General features: G+C 37.9%; 1 protein-coding gene across 1 annotated transcript; it reads left to right on the plus strand.

The window, feature by feature from the left end:
* Nucleotides 1–3,728: 3,728 nt before the first annotated feature.
* Nucleotides 3,729–15,830, plus strand: foxp3b (forkhead box P3b). The gene is made up of 14 exons (XM_066643255.1): nucleotides 3,729–3,876; nucleotides 4,141–4,229; nucleotides 8,294–8,366; nucleotides 10,257–10,405; nucleotides 11,075–11,183; nucleotides 11,468–11,606; nucleotides 12,279–12,377; nucleotides 12,480–12,567; nucleotides 12,792–12,866; nucleotides 13,063–13,201; nucleotides 13,638–13,714; nucleotides 13,839–13,940; nucleotides 14,391–14,512; nucleotides 14,779–15,830. Exons 1-14 carry the CDS (start codon nucleotides 3,729–3,731, stop codon nucleotides 14,831–14,833), a joined length of 1,464 nt encoding a protein of 487 aa, XP_066499352.1. The 3' UTR covers nucleotides 14,834–15,830.
* The last annotated feature ends 8,839 nt before the right edge of the window (nucleotides 15,831–24,669 follow it).

Below are 24,669 nucleotides of genomic sequence, written 5' to 3' on the forward strand. Positions count from 1 at the left end.
TGTTTTAGAGCAGTCATACTAATGTACTTCTGTCACAGCAATTACAGCAGCTTGTTGCTAAGATACAGGGCCCTTCTGCCTCGTGCCGTGTATGTGTGTGTGTCTGTGCACGCATACGAGTGTGTCTTTGTAAGACTCAATGCACTCAAATTTGTGTGTTGAGGTGAGGTGGGAGGGAAAGTAATGCTCACCAGATGCAATCAGCTACCAAGATAAGAAAAGTGAATATTTGTGGTTTTGTGAATGTTTTTTTTATATATAATGCCACCTATCATGTTATTTGAAACTATCTGATCTCTTAAATCAAAAATATATCTTGTCAGTCAGTTTATGGTCCAGAATAATACTGAACTGAGATGTGGTCCCTTCATTAAGTATTATGCAGAAGTTGAAATCAAATTTAGAAACTGATCCCCCATAATATATATATATATATATATATATATATATATATATATATATATATATAACATTAAATGTAAAAGATCTTAAAAGATCTCTATCACTCTATCACTGAGAATTTCTTTCAACACACACAATGATCAGCCATAGGACATTAGAAATATTGTTACCCTTCTGTGAATATTTGAATTTGTTTCATGAAGTCTTCTCTAAATATTTTAAATACTTTGGTGGAACAGATCACTTATACATGAATAAGTTTGATGAATGTCTTTTTCTGTGTTTACAATCACCCCCAAACAACCCACCTCAAAGTCTTCACTGAAGCTTATGAAGCAACATGTAAATACGTGTAAACAAAGAGATTGTACGCTAAGGCAGATGTTCGTAGATTAACTGGTGGCACGAAGTTATAACGGTAGAAATGTTTGGTATAAGCCTCGAGTCAGATTCCTCGTCTGAGTCGAGAATGTACCGGGAGGAGTCTGCTAAAATGGGAGTTGGTTGGAGGCAGAAGGCCGCGCCACAGTCAAGAACTGGATAGCAACAGCAGGGCGTTATTTCCCCCCCCACCCGTATTCTGACAGGCTCCGTCCCTTTGCTACGATTGGCTAGAGATAGTCTATTTCCCGCGCTAAGACTCGAGAGTTGTTCCTACTGGCAAGCAATGTGACGTGTCTGGGGTTGAAAAACTGACCAATCCCAGTGCACGAGGGCGGGGGCTGTCGGAAAACGGGTAGGAAAAAATAACGCCAACAGCAGTGAACACTGCTACCCTCTCTCTGGGAAGAGGCGACACGGAATGAATTCCCCATCCAAAAAAGAGATAGAATCTTACGATTCCCCCACACCGGTCTCCTCAGGCCACTTCAAAAACACGAAATACGATAAGAACGAGTTAAGATGGTAAAATAATTTATTCAGGCCGTTTTCCTGGTAGCTCGGTCTGTGATAGGTGATTGTGTAGTCAAAAGGATGAGCTGCGCCACACTGGAGCGTTTACTGAAGGCAGCTCCCCCTGCTTTGCTCACACTGCCAAACATGAATCCTGTATGAAACGAGAGGGGGCTGAATATGTGATCGAAAAACTAATTCATGGCCGAGAGCTGGTGACGAGACCCTTGCAGCCAATGCCAATGCGTATAAATGCCTACGCAAACGTGCAAATGATCTGTATCAGTGTCTTGGCTACACGCATAACATAGAGTCACACTGATAAGGTTTGATGTCTTCATTCTGTCTCTTGGTTCAGTTCAGAAATGTTTGGGCCACAGGCCTTCTATCCTGATGCACAAAACCAACCTGCATGCAGGTTGTGTGTTGGCTGTGTTTGTGTGAGGCTGAAATAACAAGTGGATAAATAGGCCTATATTTTCAGTGGTTAGGCTATAGCTATGATAGCCTCTGCGACAAGAGAGAAGGGACATGGCACAAGGATACTTTGCCTTTCACAGAAACACTGGGTTTGATTTGAGTGGTTATTCACCCAAGTCTGTAGTCGTCTACAGCTAAAAGGCGCATCTTGAATAGCCAAGCTTTGTCAGAATGCTCTAGAACTAATGTGCTGATTAAATGATGTAGTGTATCACTTACCTGGATTCTTCAAGTCTGTATCCGAGACAATGGCTTTGGCTTCGGCTGTAGGCCTGAAAGGGAGCTTGTTGCAGTTAGCAAGCCACGAAAACAGAGAAAAGAGGGGGTAATGTGTCTTTTGGCCACGACACACCTCAAACAGTGGATCCAACATGAATCCAACCGGTAATCCAAGATCGATTTCACGGCCTTTTGCCAAGTAACAGAGCAGGAGAATAAATATCAGTAAATAAATAAATGAAGGAATTAATTAATGAATGCACGGGATGGTTACGTCGGGGGAGAAGACAACAGAACATAGAGCCCGTTTCATTTTCAAAGTCCGTGCGAAACGCCGTGTGTAGTAGCCCAGTTCAGTTAGCTTACGTGCACACGGGTTTCAGAAAGCGAGAAATATCGTTTCCTCTTTTTTCGTGTGCATGTCATGTCTCCGGGTTTTCCATGAAGCCAGCGCGAGCCTCGAACAGTAGCTGTATTCCCCTCCACAACCGCGGCACACTTAAATAAATAAATAAACGGCGCCTTGCAAAAAGGTGCACGGTGCTACTGGTCGTTTATGAGAGAGCCCCGGTCATTAATCCAGTGATGGAGGCTCGGTGTGGTCAGGTGCGCAGAGACTGGACGTGGCTAACAGGGGGCTCTATGGCGCAGGGCTGGCGCTGCTGCTCCCTCCAAGCCTTTCGTCTTCGTCTCGCTGGAATGTCGACCGCCGAAGCTACGCACGTTTCCCCCATCGGACGTTCCGGCCCATCTTGTGCTGGACTTAATCCTGTCGATGGGATCAAGCATCAGCTCTGAGCGCGTCTCCGCCGCTCGGGCTCGTCCTCTGGCACGGCGCGCTCATGCTACTGGCGCCCTATATACAATAAACACACGCGCCTGCTCGGGCGGAACGCGCACCCAAAGATCCGGCGCTCCTCCTCATGGCCGTCAGCGGTGATCACGACTTGCGGGACGGAGCCGGATGGAGAAGGAAAACACTAAAGCAGGAGAAACGAAACGGTTGTTTTTTGCGCGGTGAGCGGGGGAGAGCTTGTGCTCGCCCAGCCTCCGGCACTCGGCTGTTTCCGGAAACACTCGGCTGGCTCGGCTCGGCTGCTGCGAACTTCCAGCTGGCCCACATTCCCCTTCTTATGAATGAGGAATGAGCTGCGTGTGCTATAGCCTGCCACTTTACTAAGGGACTTAATGTATGCACCTGTTAGACTGACAGACACGCTTTGCTGAACAGAGCGACAGATTGGTAACACTTTAAATCGACTTGAGTTAAAGGTCTAGAACTCGTATCATCAGGATGCCAAAAATAAGTAAACTGCAAGACGACATTTGGAAAACTGACATTTGCTCCTTTTCAAGCATTGTTCCCATCTGAAAAAGATATCTATTTAAGTATATGCTCCAAAATACAGGCCAGATTTTTTTAAATGTATAAATTACTTTCCACCCATTCACTGTGGGTCCGGAGCCTACCCGGAATCACTGGGATCAAGGCGGGAACACACCCTGGAGGGGGCGCCAGTCCTTCACAGGGTGACACACACTCACACACTCGCACTTATTGATACTTTGGAGCAGCCAATCCACCTACCAACGTGTGTTTTTGGACCATAGGAAGAAACCGGGGCACCCAGAGGAAACCCATGCAGACACAGGGAGAACACACTATACTCCTCACAGGCAGGAGAAGGACACAAACCCTCAACCCCAGAGCTCTGGAGCTGTGTGACAGTGACATGAATGAATGCCGTGAACACCACATCAACGTCACCAAAGACTGCAATGGTGTCATGCCAGCCATCATGGAGTCATTCAGAATGACAGCAGGCTTCGGCATTTGTCTTGGTGAAGATGACCAAAGAATCCGTGTGTGGAAGCACTGTGGTCAGAGCCAAGATGGACGGTTTTGTTGTCACTACTTCGTAGCTCAATACGTAACTCAATAAATAAAGCCCACATCGGTGTAATGTATATATATATATATATATATATATATATATATATATATATATATACCTGTATGTATCATTTTAAAAGCCTTTTGAGTGCGGCAGTAATTGGAGACCTTGCTGCAGTCATAGGTCTGCCTTGTGCTAACTGCAGTCTGCATGTCTAATAGATGTGCTTTGTTACATGCTTGTCCTTAAGTTCTTCATGGTGCGCATTTGATTGAAATGAAGAGTGTGGCCTGCCAGCTCACCTGGTGTGCCCTTGGTGCAGAAGCATTTAGACTATTTGTATGTTGCTGGTAAAAAGGTGTTTTGTCTCTGCATGACATGATGCTTTGCCGTGTGCCCTTATGCCTGCATGAACAGCTGTTCAAACCACTGGAAGCCCAGAGAACAGATGGCCTCACCTGACAAAAAGGAAAAAGAGCAGAGGAGACACTAACAGCCATCGGAAAGAATTAAATCCGAGGATGCCGTCACTGGTCAGTCTCTGTGTGAGAAGTTAGTGTAACATAAATCATTTAAAAGCAACTTAAAAGATTCTGGGAAACTTCTGTTCCCTGTTTACATTCAGAAGCTCTACGTCTTTTAAAGTGGAACAACATATTTCAACCATCTAAGCACTAGCAGATGTAATTTATCTTCCATGAATAGAGAGAGAAAACCAAACATACCAGATAAAGACCCTTTGAAATTTTTTACCAATTTATTGACACCAGGGCTTTGGAAAACACGAGACCTGTTTTCAGCAGGCAAACAAGTTGGAGTAAATTGTGATGAAACATCTTATGAATTTTATGAAAAGTATTTATTTATTTATTTATTTATTTACTCATTTACATATTTATTTTTTACATTAAAATCTTGAATGTCACCTTTAAGTATTCCAACTTGGAAAAAGCCTAAATGCCCACTCTAGTTTATAGTCTAAGATTGAGCTGAAAATATGTTTTATTAACTAAAATCATAGGACTGATATACAGGTTTATGACTGGAGGTTATCCACTGAATGATTAGATAATCAGATACTGATTCACTGGTAATCCACTGAGGATTACAATGAGAATTGTAATCTTATGAAATGGTAAAGTACTGAATGATACAGTATCACTAAGAGCTTTGGTTAGATTCGGAAGAATGTTATTTAGGCATCTCAAGTTCCACAATCCAAAATCTTGGAACAGAGCCTCAAAACATTTCAAGACCTACTCTGAAATGGAAGACATGTTACATTTATTCCCTGAGTAAGGTCAGTCTGCATCACTGCTCGGTATGCAGTAGCGCCTCTTAGTGGGTAGATGTTCACAAATATGAATCATAACTTTTTTTTTTGCTGTCCCTTGTTGCAGAGGGAACAATATACAAATGGTATACCAGCGCCTTTTGTGGTTTGTAATGTGGACTCTTCTTAGTGTATACTAACAATACAAGACTTTTTCATAGTGTAATTTCAGCATGAGAGAATTCAATACTTATTTAAATCAAACAGACCACACCTCCATACTCATTTATAGACTGTCTAGCTTCTGAGTCAATGTGACAAAAATGAAGATCAGACTTGCATTTTACATAGGCACATTATGCATGTCAGCGTTTGTCTACAACCTCTCTGAAATAAGGACATGTTTGTGTGCATAAGCGGCTGAATAGTTTGTGATTCATCGCACTGAAAACTAAATCCTGCTCGTATGAAACTGTTTGTCTTAGCACATTTTTTCAGCAAATGGGCACATGAAGAGTGACGTTTATCATGTTTTTCACAGAAATCAGAATGCTAGAGTGAATTTACTGGCTATGTGGTGTTACACAATTGACATTTACCAACCACAAAAATATGAAATCTGAAGAAAACAGGTTGTCTGCATAGAAATAACACGTCATCTTTTGCCTAAGGAGGACAGTCCCGTGAATGTAATTTGTTTTCTTTTTCCCTTGTGGTTTATTAAGTTCAACATCAGAATAAATCACCAAAACAAATAGATGGGTGTTGATATTACAATGAAATGGGTGTCGGGTGCCAAATGATGTGATATTTAGGTGCCTTTATTAATTATATGGAAATGTTGTTGGCAGGAACAGCCTTTGAAGGCAGAATAGGTGTTTGCAAATGAACACACACAATTTAGGTGAGCAGCTTGACCTAAGTCCCGATTCTCACACTCACACAAGTTTATTTGGGCCCAAACTTAACACAAAATCATGGGTCGTCTAGTTTCAGTGCAAACCACCCACATACACAACTCATATCTGCTAACAGCTGAATTTCTGCACACCCACAGGGAGAAATACTTACTCAGAGAAACATGATTCAAATTTAGATGAATCACAAAAACAAAAGAACAAAAAAATTCATATAGTAAAATAATTAACAAATATACAAATATATTAATTAAAATGGCTATCTTCTCTATTTACTGGCAACCTTTACAAACAGCAAAAATGCAGTTAAAGCCTTTGCAGTACATTTACTTTACACTGAGATTTTGACATATAATTTGATACGTATCACCCTGGGTTATCGTACATTATAGGAAAAGAATTAGTGTTGTAATCTTGGTAGAGCTTATGTTCACAAAGGAATTTTTGACTAAGCAATTTGATAATTCAATTTATAATTTCACAACACAGAATAGAGGGATTATTTCTTCCATATTTAAGTGTGCAATAATATATTTTAAGTTTTAGGTTTTTTAAACTGACATCTCCTTTACCATGACTGCCAACATTTTATTTACACAGTTTACTCTTTGAATTTTTCGGAAGGGTTATCTAAACATATATTTATTAGTTGGTTTTTTTTTGCGTTTTTTTTTTTTAATAGCAATGGGAAATAAGAGTGGAATCACATAGCACTATATAAATATAGTTAATCAAACCAATGTAGTTTTGTGCTACAAGCATATATCCAAATGAATAATAACTTTACACCAGTAACATAATGGGTTTATTTTTTACACTACTGTGGCTATTTTCAGTCTCTCTGATAATGTCAAATTGAAATGGGACCGAAAGAGCAAATAAGCAATAGAAGTTTACCTAAGAAATACGATCTCTACTTCTTCTTGTGTAAAAAACCCCAAGCATTTAGAAATTTTAAAATGGCTCTTTTGTCACTGACATCTGCAATATTTTATAATGTTTATAAAATGTTTAGGAATATTTGCAGTCACATTATTAATGCAACATTTGTTGGAATATCTGAAGCATACAAGTTATTCAACCAAAAAGAGGTTTGATTAAACTCCAGCATACATTCTGAGTGGCCCATAAATATTCATTATGAGTTTATTTGTAAAGGCAGATTGAGTTGTCGTTGTCTTTGTGCAACTGTTTTTGTCTCAGGATTGATTTGGTAGACTGGAGTGATTTTGACCATTTTCAGAAGTCAATAATTAGCTGGGTGAACAGTAATTTACTGCAAAATTAATTCACACCTGAACAGAAAATCTTGTGAAAAATTCCTTGCTTAAACTTGCTAATTTAATTTCTGATGACATTTGGCGTTTTCTGGGTATAAATAAAGGTTGGACATTGAACACATGCTGCGTAGTTCTTTGAGAGGGAGGTGACAACATAAGGTGAGTCTCGTTATCAGTAAGGTAAATTTTCTTCTGCAGTGAAAAGACAAAGGTTTTAAATGTATTAAACATATATTGAAAACATTTTTATATATTTTATAAAATAAAACGCTACTATTAAATGATTGATAACATATATTTATTATAATTACTTTAATGATTTTAATGTTTGTCAATCAATCTTTTAAGGAAAGTTATGCCATATTTTGCATTCTATATATAACCATATTTATATATTTAGTGAATATCTGACTTCAGCAAAGAATGTAAAACAGTATAAAAATGATTATCTGAGATTTTCTTATATTGAAATACATTTACACACATAAAATTGCATAATGTAGATAAGTCAAATCACTGAAATTATGGTTTCAATGTTTGAAAAATATAAGCTATGTCAAATGTGCCATTTGTGTCTTGCTTATTTGTTATTTCATATTGCAGAAAGTGTGCTTATGTGTTGTAATACTGAGACTAATGGAATAGCATTCTGTTTTGAAATAGGAACATCTTAATCTAGATGACTGAAGCTACTATTTTCTTCTATTTGAGTATTTCCTAACCACACAGTGTTCTTGTAACTTCAGATCACGTAGTAGTACCACAGGTACATAAGACTTTGATGTAGAAACCTTTTCAAGTGCATTACTTGTCAGACACCATAGTTAAAGGATCACACTTTTATGCCAACTATGCTTATAGCATGCACCATGGAATTTTATAACACTGTATGATAGAAAATAAGATTGTGTTTAACTTTTCTTCATTCTTCAGTCAACAAGTGCAACACAGGAAGAGGACAAGAGACACAAAAAAGACAAAGCGAAGATTGTGTGCATTTTAGCAGGTAATTGTTTTCCTATCCTGTTATCTGAAAATGAAGACTGAAAATGCAATAAATGATTTAGAGTATAAATAGAGTAACTCTTTTGCCTGGGTGTAGAAGAGTTTGCTGTACTGTGACCTGTTGTACTGAAATGGTTTAAGCGATGGAAAGAACGATGATGATGATGATGATGATCATGATGATGAATAGTAGGTTGTCATACTTTGATTGATTGATTGTTGTTGTATGTATGTTTTATTTGAATGCAGTCAAAATATGTACAAAATATTTGTAAAAGTAAACATGACTATTTCAGATATCTCATCTTGAAAGAAAAAAGACACCACATGCTTTTTTTCTTGAAGTGCAAAAACATTTTCTCCTCTCTCTATCTCTCTCTCTTTCTTCTTATATATATATATATATATTTATATTTATATTTATATTTATATTTATGTGTGTGTGTGTGTGTGTGTAGACATGTGTGCCATTTGGATAAAAATAAAACAAAATTAACAATTTATTAGTTCACATTAGTTCAGAGTTCATTTTCAGGTGCACTACTGAAAAGTTTGCCTAGTCACAAAACAGATACCTTGTGTTATACACAAAAAGTGTTCAAGTTAAGTGTGGCTTTGTGTGTATCATCCTGAAAAATGAAAAACTCCCAAAAATAGTTTTGTTCACATCTTTTCATCTTTGTAAATAATATGTGGTAGACTGAGTGGTTGGTAGAAACTGATTCCAGAACAAACTTTTACCAGTTTCAGACAGACACAAGGCTGAATGGCTTTGTGTGAGAGCTGTGCGTCATAATGAAACGTTCCATGGTGTAAAACAAGATTTGGGCAATGAGTAATTTTCCATTACTGGGAAGGCCAAATCAGAAACTATTTATTGTGATTGTGTGATTTGTTTATATACAAGCTTTTGCTACAAAGAAGAACATTAGCTGCAGACAACATTTATCAGGAGTAGGAATAATACAATAAACATTTTTGGATGTTTCTCATGCTGGTTCTTATTTGACTGAAGCTGGCATCTGCAGATAAATATAATAGTTTGATTGTGCTTCAGCATTTTATATATAATTATTTTAATTAATGTTTGTTTAACATTTTTAAACCATCGTACCTGTTTGGTTCTATAGTGTGCGACACTCAATAACTTATTTTTAATCCTGTGATCTCAGCTCAAGTGTTTTTTCTTGTACACTGATTATATCAGTAACCACAAAGATTGAGAACTTTCTCTTTCTGCATTGCGTGTACCTCTATCCCATTTCCCCTTCCTGACTTGCTTATCTTGTGCAAGTTTTTTTGCAAAATGCAAACCGAGTGTACGTGCATTCATGTGTATGTGTGAGTGTGTTTGTGTGCGGTGTGTATGTGTGGTTTCCTGAGAGGTGGGAGAGGTTGATGTACTTTTGAAATAGAAGTGCATTATCTTGTTTGCTGAATTAACATAAGTGAAGGGATTTGTGAAAGATCCTCTAGTTTAAATCCTTATCTGTGTTTTTGCCCCAAGGTCTGGCTTCATGTGGCATTGATATGTGAATAGCTTTAAATTCTTGGGCCACCACACATATCCACTGCATCATTGTCATCCTGCTTTCATTTATTTCCTTTCCCACCCTCATAATGTTAATGAGAGGGGAAAACCCTGATGTTGTGTTAAAAGAAAAGCATTTACATTTCTGCCCCAGTCGTCTTTTGAGGATTTCGGAATCTTTTGCAACAGATAACATGTAGTGAACAAATTCTGGAACAGCCAAAAAGTCAAGGGTATAGCAGTCGTAAAGTTTTTTTTGTTTTTCCCTAAAGGGCCTAAGATGTTTTGTTTGTTCTTTTGGCTATCTAGATTCTAAGATAAACACAGATTTTATAATACTGTTGCTTTTATTTCCCACAGGAATGCCAGAGTCCAAGAATGTGAGTGTCAAGACGAGGGAAGTGAGTGACACAGAGAAATGTCCTGTTCTAAAAGGGGAGCAGAAAAATGAGGCTAATGATTTAAACTTCCATGCCTCTGCCCAGTTGGACGAAAAGCCATCCTCTCAGGTAATTGAATGCAAAATAGTTTTATTAGAAAGTATGGTTCTCTTCAAAAAATCTTCATTCTATGTAAATAAATAAATAAATAAATAAATACGTACATACACACGTAAGTACATACACTATTTCAACAATACATCTACTCGTTTTCAATATATTTATATTCAAATATATAGTTTTCAAATATATATATATATATATATATATATATATATATATATATATTTGTAAAATTATTTTTATGCAACACATTATTAAATATATTATTATTTTTAGATTAATAATTCATTTCAATTTGCAAAGTGTATAGTATATTATATTTATATTTTATATGAATATTACCTATTTGCCTGACATCTTTAAATATTGGATGTAATAATGATATAATATGTTTTTAACATTGTGGTAGTTGAACAAGTACAATAGGGAGAAATAACGTAATGACAAACTCTAATTGAGCAGGTGTTCCATTTTATAATCTCATTGTATAATTTGTTTTTTCTTATACAAAACATTAAATTATTTTTTTATTTTACATACACATACAATATTATTATTATTATTAATGCTTAATAAGGGTGCTTCTTGCATGTTAAACAATCTAAATGTGTTTGTGTGTGTGTGTGTGTGTGTGTGTGTGTGTGTGTGTGTGTGTGTTTGTCTTTGTATCTGCAGAGTGCTGATAAAACAACGCATAGACACTCTCTTCATTTAGCATTTCAGAATCCTCAGCTGACCCAGAATAGACCATCTGTGCTCTGTTCCACCTCTCTTCTACCTCTGGGTTGGTTCTGTGGCAAGAAAAATTTGATATTTCATATTTAATGTGAATTACGTCTTTGAGTTTCTGGTTGTAGACTAATTGTTAACAGAATGCAGTTCCTTTATGTTCAGCTGAAAATAATCTGTTCCCAAAAGTTACATTTCATACTCGAGTTATCTTTCAACTAATATTTGTTTGGACCTTGTGATCTCTTCTGTTGATTTTGACTGAAGATTAGTAGTACTGTACAAAATTAGCAAAAGCTTGCATCACTCATTCATTTATTTATTGCATTCTTTTAACAGGACCCACAGGTTGTTCTCAACTCTCAAAGAATTTGAGTAAATCGGCTTTCAAAACTAATGAAAAGTCTTCAGGATATATTTCTAGTCCAGCGTTAATGTGCACCAATCCTCACAAATCAGCTGTCACTCCAACAAACAGGTCAGTCTTTCTGCCACAATTACTTTTGGAAATTTCAAACCATTAAGGGATCCATTCCTTTAATTCAGGTAGCCAATGAGTAGAGCTCCCTTGAAAGCTTGGAAGAAATGCATGATTTGTAATTTCTGAAACCTGAAATGACTCTCCTAAACCTGGATAAAGTTAAATAGAAGAGTCCATGAGACAAATGTTAGTTACAGGGAAGGGCATTATGTCCAGATAAAAGTGACACAAATCTATTACTATTTACTTTTAGTCAAATAATGGAAAAACCTTTATGATATATATGGCTTATATTAAAACATTTGTATTAAAGAGGTTATGTCTCTGGTTTTATTTTGATGCCAGAACTTCAGTTCATTTAGAATGTTACAGGATATTAGATTAGCGACAGTGAAAACAGGACACAAAGAAACTGATATATTACGCTGATTTTTCTGTGGAAACAGGCTTCAGCAAGAACATTGTAAAGAAGTGTTGTTGTTTTTTTTTTTTCATTTAATAGGAATTGGTTATTTTTTAAAACCCAACATTGACTGAATACTGATACAGAATAAGAATTCCCTAGTTGAATAATTAAATAAATAAATAAATAAATGTAAAAGTAAATGAATAACTATATTGTATTCAGTCACAACCCTAATTATGTTAATGTACATTTATATTTCACAGCCTCGTCCAGTCTGAAGTATTAAGCTGTCTTTTTGTCAATGATCGGTGTTGTTGGCCAGGATGTGATGAAGCTTTTGAAGAGTACTCTGCATTCCTGAAGTAAGTCTTCCTTAGATTTTGAGGCACTGTAACCAAATATGCCAAATGTCTTTGGCCTTTGCCAAGTGCATTTTTGAAGACACATATTCTCCAATTTTCTAGACACCTAAACCATAGACACAGCTGTGGGGAAAAAACAATTGCGCAGTGGAGGGTACAGCAAGAAAGGGTGCGGCATATGGAAAATCAAGTATGTAAATGTCAAATATATATTGTAGCACTGTGCAAATAACCTAAATCTGTTGACATGTCAGCAGGATGATCAAAAGCTATCTTAACAATCAGAATTCTCTGGGCATTTATCCAGATCTGCTAAATGCACTGACACTGACACTGATATTTGACTTGATAATCATTTAATTAGAATTATTTTTTGTGTTGAAACAAGCTTGGATAATTGTATCTCTGCTTCAGCTCATTCAGGAGAAACAGAGACTCCAGGCCATGCAGTTTCATCTAAGGCTGTCTGAACATACTTCAACACATGCAGTAAGAGAAATAAACATTTTGCAAAAGTTTCCTCTAATTATCCAATGAACCACAGAGTATCCAGTTGAAGTATCTATGGCGCTTTGTTTAAAAACTGTCAAATTAATAGTAAATCCTTGTTGTCCTTTCCATTTCAGTCAGTTGAGGTTAATGTTGTTTGAAATGTATGGTGGTGTAATGTGTGCTTCTCTGTCAGAGGGCAGCTCTAGGCTGGTGGAGTCCACTGGCAGCGATCATGCCCCCATCGGAGGAGCCAGATGGAGGGGCAGAGTGGGCCAGCGACATAGCAGGACATCAGGAATACTGGCCCACGCCTGCCCCTCACCTACTGTCAGGTAACGCTTACTAACACACTGACTTTCCCATGGCTGTCATGATAAATATCACATACATGCATATGTATACAGGCTAATGCAGCCCACACACTCGTCCAACAATATCTTTATAACTCTTTTTTCCTATCCACCTAGCACGGTACAATGCTGATGCATGAGATCAAGATTACAATACATTTTTCTTCTCTGCACACTCATCTGTTAGCACACGTGCAACAGAACGCAGTTCCCTTTTGTTCATCAGGAAATACTCATGCCCCAGATATGTTTCACTTGAGATACTGTTTCATGTCATATTAGGATAAAATACAAATACTTGGATTATTACACATTGGCAATGATATTTTTGTCACCTGAAATATTATCTATCAAAGTCTAAGACCCCCCCCCCCATTTACAATTATACGTCATACAAATGTATTTCTTTTTATGACAGATTTCATGAACAGCATTGGATGGTACAAATATGTCAACATCAGGCCACCATATACCTACGCATTTCTTATCAGATGGGCAAGTAAAGAGTTTCTGTATATTACACATTCATTACATTTCCTTATGTCTTATTTATTGCATTGGTGTATACATATCTACAGGACAGTCTCATTAGTTTGTCTGATTTCTTTTATATTCACAGTCAATACTGGAGGCACCAGACAAGCAAAGAGCACTGAATGAGATCTACAACTGGTTCATTCAAAAGTTCTTTTACTTCCGTCACAACACTCCCACTTGGAAGGTACTTTATTATGCTGTGATACAGTTTAACTCATCCACCCCTGTTCGGTGCAGCCAGTTCAAAAAGCTGTAGGGTGAATGAGCATTAAATCAATACTTTAGTTTGATGATTTGCCCATTGTGCAGTCTAATATCAGAACACTTCCCACAACAGCCCCTAAAGTGATATGAAGCAGTGTTGGATCTGCATTTCTCTTGATATACATTCTTTTTGGCTTTTGGCTCCCCTGGTGGACATTTCACTCCTGACCCATAGTTTGGGGATTTTTGTGACCATTAGATGGCAGCGTTGACATTGTAGAATCCCTTAAATACTTTGTTTAAACCTCTAAATCTCTGAAGAATGAAACTTCCTTCATTAGTATATTCTCATCCATCCATCATGGTCTCATCCATTTATAATACTCCATGAGTCAGTGTTTCTATTTTCTTGTGTTGTTTTTATAAGCAGAATGCAGTGCGCCACAACCTCAGCCTCCATAAGTGTTTTGTGCGGGTGGATGGAGGTAAAGGAGCCGTGTGGACTGTTGATGAGAAAGAGTTTCAAAAGAGGAAGGGTCAAAAGTTTAACAGGTAATATGACTTTCATAACGTTTTCACTTTCCATTGCAATTCAGTAAATTTGAAATTAGAACTTATATATAGTAACAAAAGGTTTTCAGGAACGTAATAAGAGCTTCTTCAAATGTATTTATTTTTATATATAAAATATTTAAAATCCAGTTGATTTCAAGTAGTTTTTCTTTACCCTGAAAATGCTTTTTTTAGTCCTGATATAGAAGGCTAGGTGCTGAGGTGAAATGTATAATTGCTAGTATTTTTCTTTTTTTTTCTCTCAGGGACTCTGCTTTGAAATGGCTCCCAACTTTCAGCCAACTTCCCCAAGTCTCTTAAGCTTCTTGAACTGAGAATTTGGTTCTATCTGCAATGGTGAATGATAACACAAAAGTGCTCATTTGATTTGCTTGACCATATAAAATACTAAAAGCAAAATATTAATAATGCTAAACAAAAACAGAGTTATCAAAATATTTCAAAAAATTCAAAATACATTTTCTCCTTTTTTTAAAAAATGCTTTCCTTTTTTTAAAATGTTTTATCCTGTTTTTATTTTCTTCAGTTTCTTCTTGGCTATAATATTTGTTTGGAAACCTACAGTAATCCACAGTAGTTTTTCAAGAAATATTTTTGGGTTTCTGTATTAGAGTATTCCAGATTTGGGATTAATCTTGAAAAAACTACGTTGTATTAACTAAATATGTAAATGTTTTCTATGATGTATGAACCTTCCAGTGGAATTCTATGATTTAGCAATATTTATACCTCATCCTTTCAATGACATTGGTACACTGACAGCGTTACGGCGGTTTGGAGGCATGTGTTTGATGTCCACTCAAGTGATTTTAAAGCCTGACTTTCTACATGTCATGACAGAGTCGGCCAGAAGAGGGGGACTGCGTGATATAAGGGTTTGTGTTTGGGTGTGGTAGGTAACATTTACCCCTCTGGAAGAGACAAAGTACACAATATATGGACAGAAATGAATCAGACAAAAGCATCCAATTCTGTGATACAGCGCCAAGAACACACAAAACATCATGTAAAAATTTCATACACCATTCATTTAATAAAAATATACTTGCATAAGAAATGGGAGCAATACGTGAACATATACAGAAGTTCTCAAAACCCTAAACACCCCAGAGCCCAGACCTCTATATCACTGAATGTGTTTGTGATTACGTAGATGGTGAGAAGTGGGAAATACAGCTAACGTCTAAAACTAAACTTAGAGGAGTGTTAAAAATATCCATTTAGCTTTCTTTGAAAAATCAAAAGCAAGTCTGTTGAGATGAAAGGAATCTGTAATACATGCAAAAAGTGCACACGTCAATGCTGAAAAATGTAATATTATATTGCATATATAATTGTTGTAGTTTATTTGTATTTTTCTTTTAATTGTGAAAATGTGTTTGATGGAGATTGCATTCTGTATAATGATAAAAAAACATGTTGAATTAAATTGCTCCATGCATTTTTTAAAAGCTTAATATCCAAATTAAAAATGAAGACTTTAAAAATTACACTTCAAACATGCGTCCTCAAACAGTGTGCACATGTAAGGGTTTGGTGCCATTACTTCTGAGTGAGGTGTATATAAATACACAGAGTGTACACCCCTGTGTTTCTGTTTTGTCTTCTAGCACTGATGAAAAATTCTGATCCCTCATGTTCCTCCAGCATGTGCCTTTGTTTCCTTAGTCTCCTCATACCTATAAAGCCTTTTATTCATCTTGTCATTTCCCACGACTGCAGTTGCACACAGTGCAGAGGGATGGTGACTTTTACTGTGAGGTTAAGATTTAAAAGACAGACCTAAAACATGGAGTACACTATTTAAAGCCTGCTTTAATACATAGTGCCGTAGATGAAGCTCAAGGAGACGAGAGGCCTCTGCCATTGGACTCAATCAAGGTCAAGAATACTTGCCACATTTTATAGCTCAAATTCTCCAGCTGTCACCTAAACACATCATTTCATCCTTGTTGAACACTGTAAATGCTCTTTGGCAATGTATCTTTCGAATTCATGAGGAGATTCTTATTTTTTTTTAATGGCCTTGAGTTCTACAGATGCACCATGTCATAAAAAAAGGGCAGACAGCCGCCTCAGGCACTGATTTTTTTTTCTGGACCTCAATTATCCTCTGGGCATTTCCTTTTGAGAAATCACCCCATTATATGGGCTTCTGGACAGCCTCACAAATTCCAACAACCACCTCTCGCCTTGTCAGGTGCTTATTACCTGCTCCTCCTGTAGCCTCCATACCAGCCTCTAAACAGGTGTCTCAACCCCCGATTCCTGTGGCTTATACGGCTGCAGCATTTTCATTATCTCAATCTGTGATGGAAGGAAGTGCAAATAAGCAATGGTATGTGTTTTTGGGACTTTCACTCAATTTTAGAAGCAGGGACAGCACTAAATGCATTATTTTGTTATTATTCTGTGCTTTTTTGCAGCAGCAGCAGCAGTGACATTTGAAACTAATGATAGTGTTTCTGTATATGGCGAGCGGTGTAGTAGAAAATATAGGGATGGTTTCTCCAACAGCAGAATGAACTTACACTTAAAAATGCAATGCATTGATTGAATTAAGTCTATTCAAATATGTACATAATTTTCACAAGTATAAGATACATTACTAGGCATCAGAAACTACTGTTTTGTTTGTTTGATGTCCAGTGAAAACAGCCGTTAGGTACATGTTCTTCATTTTCAACTCAGTCTGAGAAGTTGGTTGCATTTCGGAGTCTCATATTACAAATAATTGAGGGTGGCCATATAATGGTCTGAGGACACAAGCAGTGTCTTTGTTTGATTTTCTTCTTTTTGTTTTTTCCTTTCTTTTCTCAGCAATAACCTTTTGATATCTGTGTTGGCTTCTGAAAAAGACAGGACAGAAACGGTTAGGGACCGTTTCATTTTATTTACATACTTTAGGGGACTTAGGCTGTTAGGGCTTCCAATTCCGCCAAATATTTTAACTCTAATTTGTGGAGATTTAGTTCAGTGTGAGCACTTTTGCACTGTGCTGCATATCACAACAAAATTTTTTGTGTAATCTGTTGTATTAATGCCGAACTATCACACTGGAATTTAATAAATTGAGTGCGTTCTGTTGTGGGAGAATCAGAAAACGTCTTGATTTAAATATAAATAAATATGACGTGCCACAAATGAATGACTTGTGGTTGCAATGGCCAGATGTCAAATATCAAAGCCTATTTCAATGATACGTGGCATCCTTTGGTATTTAACAGTCTCTTGACTAGTTCTTTGATGAAGCGATTAAAGATGTGTGCCCACTGAGAGCACAGGTGGAACTATTTTGTCAAAGGCCCATCTTTAATGTCCGTTTGTCTCACAACTTTAAAGGGAAAGACATGTGAGTTTGAAATGAGAGTGAACCGAGCCTCTGGCTTTTGTTTCAAGTCTGGAACAATGGCGGTCTCTTGTCAGTTGGCCATCACTGAGGGAGTTGAGGGCTTGGTATCTTTGACAGGTCGAGACAGAGATAAAGAATAGCTGAAACGGCAATCCTGAAACCCCGATTCCACATCACAGAGAAGTGATAAATCTTCCCTAGACAAGACAGGTTCCAGATTATACCCTGCATAGAAGACCTGATGCCATGAATGCTGCATGCCCTCTATAAATAATGCCTGAGATGTACTCTCTTATTTTGCAGGTTTAACTGAATTGTCAAGAGGATGTGCCACTTCGAGGTGTGCCCTTTGAAAACCACAACTGTTTGTGCTCTCAAGGTGTTTTCCACAGTGAAATTACACCCTAAGAATTTACATGTCTTTGATCACCTTTATGGTCTTTGATCAAGCCATACAGACATTTTGATCTTTATGAGGTGTACTTCACAGATCACAGTATCGCGTGCCTCTGAAATCACACTTGCGTGGCATCGCACTTCTGTCAGCAAGATTGTTTAACCTTATCAAGACGATATTCATTCTTAACGAAAGGTTGTAAATACAGGCATGCTGTGTTTCCATTCATGTTTCTTTGTCCTGGTGTATGACACTGAAGGCTCTAGTTATATCAGCTAGCAGATATCCATATTGCCCTATTTCAGCAGGAGCAGAACCAGCACTCTTTCCCTCCTGACAGTGTGTGAGCACTCTGCCCTCTCGCTGTGTTTTCAGTGAGATTAGTAGGGCTAAAGGCTGAGCTTAACTCTCAGCCTGTCTGCCTAAACCACTAAACCACCCATCCGTCAGGAGCCGCCTTTACTCAGAAACGCTCACGCCTAGACAAGATAACATCAGTCGTCCATGAGATTACACGCTTCTGCTGCCACGGTGCATTAAGATGAAGACTTTTTATAGACTAGTGCCATGGAAAATTAATTACAAAGTATGCAAGAAATTTCTCATTTGTTTCTTTGCAAGTTTTATTCTAAATTGGACCTCCGTGCCATATACAGCAGCACCACGAAGCCAGAATACAGCACAGTATATCTCATTTTTCATAATGTGAGGCAGCATTTTCTCCTAATTAACTTCAATTAGGCTCTTCTATACATTAACTGTGCTCTTGCCTGGAGCAAGGATCTCTACATCTCTTGCGCAGCGTGGAAAATACCATGTTTCGAGCACCATTAGCAGAGAACAAGAACTCTTCTAATAGACCTGAATGTTCTCTTCTATGTGAAAGATTATTAACACAGAGAAAAGAGGAGCTTAGGGCTGGTGCAAAGACTAGAATTCATCTCCTTTCTCCTTAAAAAGCTTAATAGCATGATCACGAAGTTCTGCAAATCCTCTCTTCCTTTGATGACCTTGCTAGGACAGCTGTGTTCAAGAGGGAGACAAATTTCACCAGACTCAGCCCCCAGACCTCATTATACTCTTCTTAGAAATGGCCTTGCTAGTACATCCATACATCTAGGAAAGGTGTCCGCCCCGAATTCAGACATCAGTGCCGGGTATCGGAATTAATTCCAGCAATTCCAACCCACTGCCTTCTTATTTGTTCACAGGAAGGCGCTATAAGGTTTCCTCCACAGATTTCCAGCCCTATCCAGCTCATCATAAAGAGGCTGGGCCGAGAGCATCTCAATTGCAAAGCAACTGCACCCTGCTCTCCTCTTCACCTTGATGTTGTCAGACGTGTCGGCTTTTGAGGGAATGAAAGTGCGTCTTGCAAGAAGAGCAGATAAAAGGGTTTCTGGTTTCCATTTGGGCGCGGGGAGGCTCGCACCGCGGGGCACAGCAGCCTCTCTGATGCCTCCTGACAGGCCCAGGACTTTCCACAACTTTCATGTCACGATGCTAGAGTCAAATAGCTTTGGGGGGTTTGAGAGAGCCGGGCAATAATAGAAAAGAGAGAAAGAGAGTGAGTCTCTAGTTTCTTGCTTTTCTTTAGCTTAAAGAAGTGTTCTCATTTAATTACCACAAGCCAGGCCTGTAGACGTCAGGCAAGGTGAGAGGACTTGGCAGTCATATGTATTCATGACATTATGAAACATGCTCATGGCTTTGATATTTGCTTTTGCAACGCCTGACTGGCCAGCTGCATTGCAAGCAGAATCCCTGCTGGTTAAATCAAAGCGTGCATGCATGCATGCACAGACACCCTAAAGAAATGCATTGATTTAAGTGTGTACATCATTTTCAAATGAATAAAATCTGAATATGCTAGAAAGCCTTTACATTAAATAATTATTTTGACCAGTAAAAATGGTCTGAAATTACAAAAATTGGGGGGTTTAATGGTACATTACTATAGATCTGCCTAGTTAAGTAGGTAAATATAAAAACAAAGTAATTGGTTAGATGCCAAATGCTCCATACTAGAAAAACATGCCAAGTCAGAGTTGTTTGCTGTGTTCAGAGTTGTTTATTAATAGTTATACTTGATACTATCTGATATATTGTTTTACAGTAGATTTGAGATTAAACTTTGTCCAAAATTGGATTGGATGCCATATGAATATATTAATTAATTCATTCATTCATTCTCTGAAACCGCTTATTCAGTTCAGGGTCGAGGTGTGTCCGAAACCTACCTGGAATCACTGGGCGCAAGGCGGGATAACAACCTGGAGGGGGCGCCAGTCCTTCACAGGGCGACACACACACACACACACATTCACTCACACCTAGGGGCACTTCTGAGTAGCCATCCCTCCTACCAACATTTGTTTATGGACCATGGGAGGTAACCGGAGCACCCGGAGGAAACCCTCGCGGACACGGGGTGAACACACCAAACTCCTCATAGTCAGTCACCCGAAGTGGGGCTCTTATTTTAAACGTCAAATATTCTACTAAAAGAGGCTGTGTTTCAGATTTTTATCGTTTTGTGTAAACTTCAGCCTGTTTGTTTTCAAAATACCATTCTTCTCAACACTGCTGCAAGCAAAAATCTGTCAAAAAATCAGTCTTTAACATTAGACCTCAGTCCAGTCTGGTTGGAATTTTGCCTCAGGGTTTTTCCACATGAAAAGCCTACATGACTTTGATATTTTATCAGAAAAAAAACTATTTTTCTAAATATTTTATGAAGTACCCTAAACATCATTAAATTTTGTTAAAGTTTACCAATGATCTATGTTCATTTCCAGCACTAGACAGCTCTATATTTGCTCCGTGTGGAAATGGTGAACACATTTGCACATATACAGACACAGAGAGTCACATGGCTATTGGATTGACATCACCATTACAGGCACAGGCATGTTGTGCTTCATTCTGGTCCAGAGGTTTCCAATGGGTTTAAATGCTGTCCCTGTTTATGGGAGTTTAAATGAGACAGCCATGTAAAGCAGAGATCATGATATCGGCAACCTTCCAATAAACAATCTTATATGCATGAAGACACACATTCATGCGCGAGCACGCACCGCAAAACCCTGTCCACACATACACACTGGGTGGATGTGCCCACAAAACCCATGTATGCACACCCAGCGAGGTGGCGGGAGGGATGGAGAGATTAGGATAAAGAGAAAGAAGATGAATAGCTGGATAATTAGCCTCATCTCCCAGGACCTGACAGAAATATGCAGCTGAGATGGATGAGGCCCATAGAAAAGACCAGCCTCGTCCAACCCCCTCTTCTTCTCACGTTCACCCATCCCCCATCCACTCCCCATCCTGCCATTCAACCAGGATGAGGATAGAAAAAGAGGGAGAGAGAGGGAGTGAGAGCATCCCCATTGGGTTTGTTATCAAAACCCCTTTTCTCGCTTCCAAACACACTCCCAAATTCCCTAAAAATCCCCTGTGACGAGTAGCGCTTGGAGAGACGATGCTCCAAGGAGGATGACGTTTAGGTAGATGGAAGCAGAAAAATGCTGAATGTGGAAAACCTCAACCTTGGTTGATAATACTGTTTGTGATCATTTTTTTTCTTATGTTTTCGGTGATTGAGGAATTCCTAGCTGAACATATAAACATGGCTTGTATTTCATGGAGCTACTGGATAGCTTCACTCAGAAAGTGCAAATGTAATCTACAGATGTAACCTAATCTCATAAAATGCGATACGTTTTGAAGAGTTTATCAAAAATAAGGGGTTTTCTGGAATAAAATGTTTCAATGTCATGTGTTGCTTGTTATGATATATAGTATTTCATTATTTTCCATCTTAATTGTAAAATAACTGCACTTCCTTACCCAGTATGCATTGTATAAATACAATTAATAATGCAAACTACAATGTAAAAACAACACATTTTTAATAAAAATAATTTTAAAAATGCATTGGTTTTCTTAGGCTACTCCATTTTCTTAAAACCTGTTAGTTGTATTGGCTAGGTGTGAGTCTGTGAGAGAATGTGTGTGTGTAATGCCCCTTGATGGACAGGCACCCCTTGCAGTGTGTGTGTGTGTGTGTGTGTGTGTGTGTGTGTGTGTGTGTGTGTGTGTGTTTCTGCCTTATTCCCAGTGTTTCTGGGTAGGTTGACCCACAGTGACACTGATCAGGATGAAGTGGTCCTTGAAGAGGAATGAATATATGAATTAAAGACATGGTATAAACAACTTTTTCCAGAAACGTTGGTCCATTCAAGTAAAACCCAATAAAAACAAGAATCTGTGGTTAATACTCTTGAATCTTTATTTAACTGACAAAACCACAATAAAAAAAGATTTCCACTGTTTCCACAGAACAACTTGATCTTATTTTGTAAATATAAAGTAATTAAGGAATTAATAACTGCAATACACACCAAATGTTTAGAGGCACGTTTACCACTGTGTTACATCACCTTTCTTTTTATTTACACAGTTTAATCGTTGGCGACACTGTTTCGTCGTTGGCAGCATGGTGGCGCAGCAGGTAGTGTCGCAGTCTCACACAGCTCTAGGGACCTGGAAGTTGTGGGTTTGATTCCCACTCCGGGTGACTGTTGGTGTGTTTCCTCTGTGTGCTCTGGTTTCCTCCCACAGTCCAAAAATACATATTGGTAGGTGGATTGGCGACTCAAAAGTGTTTAATCGTTTAGGAAACGGTTCAACTATACATTGTTGTCTTTGCCTAATTCTTCTCTTCATGAGGCACCATAGGAGACAGTTTGACTGCAGGCAGGTCAGTGAAGCACACACTCTCTGTCTAAGACATGTTGTTGTAACACAGACAGAATGAGGTCTGGCATTGCCTTGCTGAAATAACCATAGACTTCCCAGAGAAAGATTTCGTTTTGATAGTAGCCCCCCCAATACAATGAGAAAGGTTGGCTTTTGCACCAGTTACTCATAACTCTCTGGGTGGACCCTTTCACCATTACAACAAAAAATATGGTATTCATTTTCATTTTTTATGAAAACAAATTGAATGTTGTATTATGGTGCTACGGTATATGACAACATGTTTTTGAAGTACTCTGGGATGAGGTGAAAATGTCACGACTGGGTTTAAGAGAACTCAGGTATAATGCATAATTATATGATCCTTGAAGATGCTGACTCAACCCCAGAGACCTTAGGCCTACCGATATAAATCCAAAATCCGTTTTGGGGTAGCAACACCTTCATGTACTCCCAAGCCCATGTGGCAATATTTACTAATGTAGCACAGTTCCTTATGCATTACATTCTGAGAGCTTGAAGGTCACGTTCATTCAACATTGGTGTCCAGCCTTACCCTACATGAACTGGTATTTCTTCAGAACTCCTGAATCATTTCACAATATTTACTATAGAATATGATTAAAAAAAATCTTTGCTATCTTGAAAAAAAGGTTTGTTTTTAATTATTTGACATTTATTGACAGTCAGTAATCCTTTGTACTTTTTCAGTTAAATAAAGCTTTGAGAGAATAAAAACAAAAAAAGGAAAACATCCTTGTTTTTACTGCATTTTACACAATGTCCCAACTTTTCTGGAAATGGGATTATTATTTCAGTGGAAATGTTTGCACAATTGTAAGGAAGAGTCACAACATCTCACACATGGAGAACCATACCTTGCTTCATCTGATAACAGGGTCATGGAGAAAATTATTTTATTTTATTTTAAGTGAAAAATATCTAAGGCAATTTCCATTCCACCAATGGAATGGTATATATTAAAAATAATGAACATCGATATATATGGAATGAACCCTGAAATATTTGGAATGAACTCTAATATTTATACAGTGAACATGTCAAAGTTTATTCAAAATATATCAATGTTCATTCAATATATAGAATTTATTCTTTCATTCTTTGTCTGTAACTACTTATCCAGTTCAGGGTTACGGTGGCCTACATGAGACGTGATCTACTAGGGTCCAGAGCCTACGCAGAATCATGGGTGCAAGGCAGGAACACACCCTGGAAGAGGCGCCAGCCAATCGCAAGGCGACACACACTAACACAGACAATTTTGAGTAGCCAATTCACCTACCAATGTGTGTTTTTGGACCTTGGGAGGAAATTGAGTCAAAGTTCATTCCATATGTATCGATATTCATTCATTTTACATAAAAGTTAATGCAATATATATATATCAATGTTCATTCCATATGTATCAATGTTCATACAATTTATATCGATATTCCCTTTTATAGAATTATAATATGTTATCAGTCATCTATAGATGACAAGCTCACAGTATGAAGATAAAATGTTTATCAAAATAATTTCTGTTGCAGTTAACTCTCATCTGTATGGCAGAAATGATCTCTGAAACTTTGATCTCTGAATGTTGAAGGGCACCCACTGCAG

Source organism: Hoplias malabaricus, chromosome 14, assembly GCF_029633855.1.
Source record: "Hoplias malabaricus isolate fHopMal1 chromosome 14, fHopMal1.hap1, whole genome shotgun sequence".
NCBI lineage: Eukaryota > Metazoa > Chordata > Actinopteri > Characiformes > Erythrinidae > Hoplias > Hoplias malabaricus.